The following is a 6,132-nucleotide window of genomic DNA, read 5'->3' as shown; positions in this document are numbered from 1 at the left end:
ATTTAGAACTTCCCCATTCTCACAGCTTTGATTGTATCCATAGATGGTTCAACAGAAAAAAAAACCCAAAAACTTTCCCAGCTGCCAGGTTATTCTCACAAAGAGGCTAACTAGAACTCAAAAAAAACCCCAAACAAACAAACAACCCAACAACAAAAATAAAACAAATAAAAATAAAAAGGCCAGGAATTATTTTAATGTTAAAAAATAAAATAAAATAAAAGCGGATATGGCAACGCTACTAGTAAAGTGGAATACATCACAGAAACCAAAGTCTTTTTGCAGGCAACACTGTTTGGAGAGAGGAGAACACTTGATGGGTGAAAAAAGTGAAGTTCTAAATTATATACAATAGTATCTAAGGGTGGCTTTGAAAAACAGTCTCCTTTAACGTGATTCAACGTTTAACTTGCCGTTATCTATTGCTTATTTATTCAGATCCGTAATAACACTTAAGAGACACGGATGTGTAAAAACGAGACACCGTGGAATAAAGAAAAACCAAAAAAACAGCTTTTCATATGAAAACGCCACGTGTACGCGCTTGTCTGATGTGGAATGTACCTACAGTCGTTTCACGGGCCAGGGGCTTCTCCTCGCCGTGCCGCTCCGGTAGGAAAACCGGTCGGTCTGTCCGGCCAGAGAGCTGGGACATGCTCGCTCGCTGGGGGGAGCTCGGGGGAAGCGCCCCGCAAGCTTCTTATCACCCCAAAACTCGTTTCCAGGCGGAAAAGTCCGACTCGCCCGGCTGTGAACGGACAGGATCCGAAAGCGTCTGGTAGCGAGATGGAAAAAAGGGGCAGAAAGCCCTAATCCTTATGAAGGACGAGACTCAGTTGTTAAATTTTAAGGGGTATCCGATGGCTTTTTCCAGGCACTCTACCAAAGAGCCGGCGGAAAGAAAATCCCTCTCCACTTCCACAAATTTGATGTAGATGGATTTGGGCGACACGCCAGGCTCTACGACGCAGTTCTGAGATAAAAAGGCGTTGATCCCGACCCAATCTTTGCTGAAGGTTTTGGTGTTTGCCTGAAAGTGTAAAAACAGGCACTGCTGGAGAGTCCGGACCTCGGCGATGCCGAGGTAACAGTAGATAATCCGGGTGGATTCCATGTCTACCCGGAGGGAGGCTTGTGGCGAAGGGACCTCCAGCTCCCCTTGAGTCTCATTGCCAGGATCGGGCCCCCTGTGCTCGGCGAGAGGGGAGGGGGGCTTCTCGTGGCACTCTTCATACCCGATGGCATACAAGCCAGGGCTTTTGGGGATCCCTCCCGGTAATAAATACTGAACAACGTTTCCTCCAGTAGGCTTGGAGTGAGCGATTGGTATCCAGTCGATCTCCATGTGCAGCTCGAGGCATCTGGCTTCGCTGATGGTGATCTCCAGAAATTTGTAATAAACGTTTTTCCAGTTCATTTTCTGCACTCTGGTCATGATAACCCGACCCTCTGGTTTTTCCGAGTTGAAATATTCCCGGAGCCGCTTGCCGAGGGGTACCTGGGAGCTGATCTCTGCGTAGTGGTAACGAATATCCTCCTTCCAGCGGGTGTTGTAACCAATGCCGAAAATGGCCAGTTTGTTAGAAAGATGTAGCCTGGAGAAGTCTGTCCAGCTCTGAAACAGCTCCCACTTCAACTGGACCGACTCCAAGATTTGCATAATATTCTGCATGACGTCACGCTTCCTGGAGATTAAAAAACACGGAGAAAAGGATAAAGGCATCAGTAAACCGGAGCGGCAAAACCCTCCCAGCCAACACAATGACCTTTGGAAAATAGTAATAATCCCTTTCAGCTTTCTCAGCTGCTTTTTAGACAGTGGGTATTTTATTACTCTATACATCCTATGTTGCTACGTGAGTTTATGGATTATAACACCACACTGATGTTTTTTTAATTAATCTCAACAAAACTAAAGAAAAAAACCCAAGCCAAACTCATTCCAATATCTCAAGCAAACAATCTCTGCAGGAAATAAGATTTAATGCAAGAAGTTCTGCAGGAGATAACCCAGTTAAGAAAACGAGAGCTGATAAATTCCCAAGTTCAGCTTCCAAGGAAGATTTCTGCTCTTCCCAATCCCCAAAAAACACACAGTGGAAATGTCCTGCTCCTACCTGCGCTGCTTCAAACAAACCACGAGCAAACACATGTCTGGTGCTGCTAAATAAATGCAAACTCAGTTACTGAGTTACTCTTTACATCCACGTGTCCCCAGCAGCACCCAGAGCTGCACCCGCCACTCCAAACACTCCCACCTCATCATTACTCCAAAATTAATGTGAGTGAACGGGGCTGTAATTGGACAAAACCCCACAAAGCAAGGGCCAAGTCAGTCTCGGCGCTGGATCAGGAACATGGTTCAAGGGACTGACCCTGCGGAGCAGAAGATGGCTCAGACACGACCGAGGCGATAACCTGCTGTGGGATGGATGACAGAAATCCCTCTGGATTACCAATAAAAAAATCCCCACATTTCCCAAGATTTCTCTTTGCTCCCAGTAGCGACGGCAGCATCAAAGCAAGTTTCCACGGGGGGATTTACGCTTTGCTAAGCCATCAGGAGCGAGCGTTCGCGTGTGCTTGAAGCAAGCTGGAATAGCTTCCTCCAGGATGAATGAGACACTTAGGGTGTAATTAGCTAGCAGGGAGAACTACTAATTTTAGGAGTTATTGTCCTGTAATCAAAGCTGTAGGAAGATAATTTGATACTCGTTTGGTAATGGAGAAATCTCTCTTGGTCCAACAAATCGGATTTGAAAGTTTGCTCCACGCAACTCTCTTTTATCTGTCGTGCCAAATTGCAATTGCACAGGGGGCTACCACATCCCCAAGAGGATCCTCCCTCCTCCAATAACCCACCAGGAGAAAATACTGTGTCATTAATCCCTGCACCAGGCGGCACCAGTTTTCTCCAGGGCACGCACAAACTTCCCTCCTCTTGTGGGTTCCTTTGCTGCGTTCATTGAGATCACTTAAACTCCCTCAAAGCAGCTTTTCCCAACAGCTGCCCCGTAGCTGGGGTATGAGACTGGTGAGGGACTGAAGCTTTTTAGGCAAAAGCAGATATGACACCCCACAAACCGCACAAGGGATTAAGACTCCAGCAGCTGCACTTCTGCCCAGTAAATCCCTGCATGGACGAGGTGGCCTCTTTCTCCTGCGTACTGATGTAAGAGTTCAAAGAAATAAGGTTTGGGAGCTGCAGACCCTTCCCGTGGTGCTGGAGGGGTCCAACCTCACAGCCTCTGGTCTCAAACCCCCTGCTTTTAGAGGTGTAAATACAACACATGTGATTTTGGGAAGGTTCTCCACGTGCTGGCTGTCCTTCAGGCGACATGGTGCCTCTGGGACTGAGGGCGCTGGACTCTGTGTTGAGCAGTTGGGCACCCGGCAGTCAGCACACGCCAGCCCAGCAAACCACAGCCGGGGTGTACAACCGCCCCTGACTCCCGGCTGAGATCGCTCATGGCCACGGGAGGGAAACATCCACTGGCGTGCTGCCTGTCTTCACGATCTAGCAGCAGCAACCACACCAGAAGATTCTTAGTTTGACCTTATAAGTCATTTCGGCACGGGCCTCCCTGCCACAATCAGAGCGTAACTGAGTTTCTAGAGCACCAAGGAGGGGACCTGCTTGACAAAAGGAGTTGTCTGACCCCAGAGGCTTTTAAAAACGCATGCTGCATCACCAACAAACTCCTGTTTCTTATTTTAAGTTACTTCTGAGGAGTTATTTCCACTTCCCCCTCCCTAGCAGCAAAGGAGAAAAACACCATACAAGAAAAATGCATATTTACTCAAATCCATTTGTATTTACATGCAAACACTGAGGCAATACTGAACCATTTCAAAGCTTCTCTACAGCTTCCCCGCTGCTTCTTCAGATGCTGAACAGCACAGCATCGCTATGCTTGGAAAAATCTCTTTTTTTAGACTTTTGGAAATGCAAGTTCACCTTCTGGGGACAAGACACCAGCCAGACAAGGGGACACGGTAAGCGCAGGGCTGTTGGTAGCACAGAGCCTGTTTCACTGCTGTTATACACTCATTCGACTCAAGAGAGACAGCTGAACTCAATTTAAAGAAAGCAGTCCCATCTAAACCAGAGACAGAATAAAGCAGCGTGGGTAGATTTTCATTCAACAGTGGAGGAACAGAGCTAAGAACCAAAAAAAAAAAAAAAGCTCCCACCTTTATTAATTATACTATAAATATTCTCGCTAAGTTTAGTTCAGCACAAAATAGAGCTGAAGCTCTGGTGAAAAAAAAAAAAAATTTAGTCACTCAAACTGCTCCTGCTGGGGAGAGGAATAATTTCACTACATATGATCTCTGGCAGCACCTCGCGTATGGGAGAGAAAGGCTTTCCACAGAGGGAATCCATCACTTCGAGCACAGAGGAAACAATAGGGGAAACAAATGAAATTTTAAAAAGCTTTACTTTTCAGTTTTAGCATCTCCTCTTCCCACTTACACCAGGACACTGTGGAGCTTCACTTTCCCAGGCTCTACGCAGCATCTCCACGATTCAGCCAAACACAGGTATTATAAGCAGTAAGAGTCAAATTGTTACTATTATTTATTTTTCAATAGAAAAATCTAAGCGAGGGGAGGGCTCACCCTCTGTCAGCACTGTGTGTCACAAGGCAATCCCGTTTTTCATCTGCAGAAGGTGCCCTAGAGCTGGGTTTTACCCTATCGTCAAACCATGACCTCCCTGCTGGAGACCGGCCATCAGCATTTCTTTTTCCCCCGGAAGCTTTTGCAATTCAAATGAGGAAAGATGCGAGACAAGACATGGTGCAAATTTGTTTTAAGGCACTGTTTCCAAACCAAAGCAGACTTCAAAGAGGCTGGAACAGCTGGTTTCAGTGAAAGACCCAGCTCGCCAAGCTTTTTCTAGTTCATCTTCGCAAAACGAGTAAAACCGCTCCTCAAAAATAAATTTAAAATAGCAGAACAGAGTCTTAAGTAGCATTTCACTTTTCAAGACAGTTTATTTGGAGGCAGCAGCATGCCAAGGGGATGCAACAGCAGAGCCGATGTGGGGAAGGAAAGTTCAGCTGACAGAGCACAAGACCCAGACACAGCTTACCTAGCACTCTCCTCTTCCTACACCACCGAAAATAAGGATTTCCCTTATTTCCTGGGTTGCCTTATGTGTCCGTGGAGGCTGGTTATTTACTACCTGAAGCTAAGAGAGGTCTGCGCTAACGTGCTGTGCAGCTTGCTTGGAGCTACAACCTCTGGTGTGCATGATCAGCAGGCAGGAGCGGCCGAACCCCTCGCAGGCAGCAGGAGTAAAGCGAGCTCGCCCTCTTTCCAAAGGTTTGTGGTCAGTTGATAGCAACAGTAGCCTCACACATGTGTGTGTGATCAGGAAAAAAAGAGCTGGAATAAATTCCAGCACCCGGAGAGCTCAGCGATACTTTCCTACAGCAAGCATCTCGGTGGCACTCCCACCCTCTCTGCTAGGGAAATAATGTCACAGTGCACATCTGTTCCCCTGTTTTAATGCAAGCTGCTTAGCTCCAAAAATCCTTCCAAAAATCCCAGGGGAAGGAAAGAGGGAAGCAAAGACGAGATTTTCAGCAACATGTGTGCTTACAGTCCAGCATCAGGCATCGTAATTTCTTCACCTCAAAACTTGCAGCACAAGGTTCAGCAGAGTCAGAACACACCATCACACCCTCGGATTTTATTGAGATTATTTCTGCTGAAAATCTTCATCCAACCAAGCAAGCAGATGAAATAGCCTTATTTCAACCTCCTTTGAAATAAGTGATATGTATTTTAAAATGCTGGCCAAAGAGGTAAAAAAGTTTGGCATCTATTTATCATCTTTATCAGCCTTTTAGGAATAGATGGAATACTATTTTTTGAAGATAAATAAATACCCAGTTTATCTTCATATCAGATATGTTCTCCCAAATGCTTTTAATCTACTAAATTAGAGTTTAAAAGTTCCTCGCTCTCAGAGCAGGGAAAAGAAGTTTTCAGCAAATCTCTATGTTGGAAGATGCTTTGTGCTTCCACTGAGCACAAAAAACGGGCTTATCACCTGCACACTTCACGAAACGCCCAAGAGTTCAGAGACTTCTGTGCATTTTAGACAGAACTTGGGGGGGG

General features: G+C 46.1%; 1 protein-coding gene across 2 annotated transcripts in view; it reads right to left on the bottom strand.

Moving 5' to 3' along the window:
• Nucleotides 1-24: 24 nt before the first annotated feature.
• The window catches only part of MSANTD2 (Myb/SANT DNA binding domain containing 2), a 23,107-nt gene continuing 16,999 nt past the window's right edge, over nt 25-6,132 (bottom strand). For both annotated transcript variants that reach the window (XM_026863656.1, XM_026863657.1), the window contains exon 5: nt 25-1,685. In XM_026863656.1, coding sequence (XP_026719457.1) covers nt 833-1,685 — 853 coding nt within the window. In that variant the 3' untranslated portion in view covers nt 25-832. The remainder of the gene's footprint in view (nt 1,686-6,132) is intronic.

This window comes from Athene cunicularia (genome assembly GCF_003259725.1).
Source record: "Athene cunicularia isolate RWA chromosome 24 unlocalized genomic scaffold, athCun1 chr24_part1, whole genome shotgun sequence".
Classification (NCBI taxonomy): domain Eukaryota; kingdom Metazoa; phylum Chordata; class Aves; order Strigiformes; family Strigidae; genus Athene; species Athene cunicularia.
This window is presented reverse-complemented; position numbering and strand designations above follow the sequence as displayed.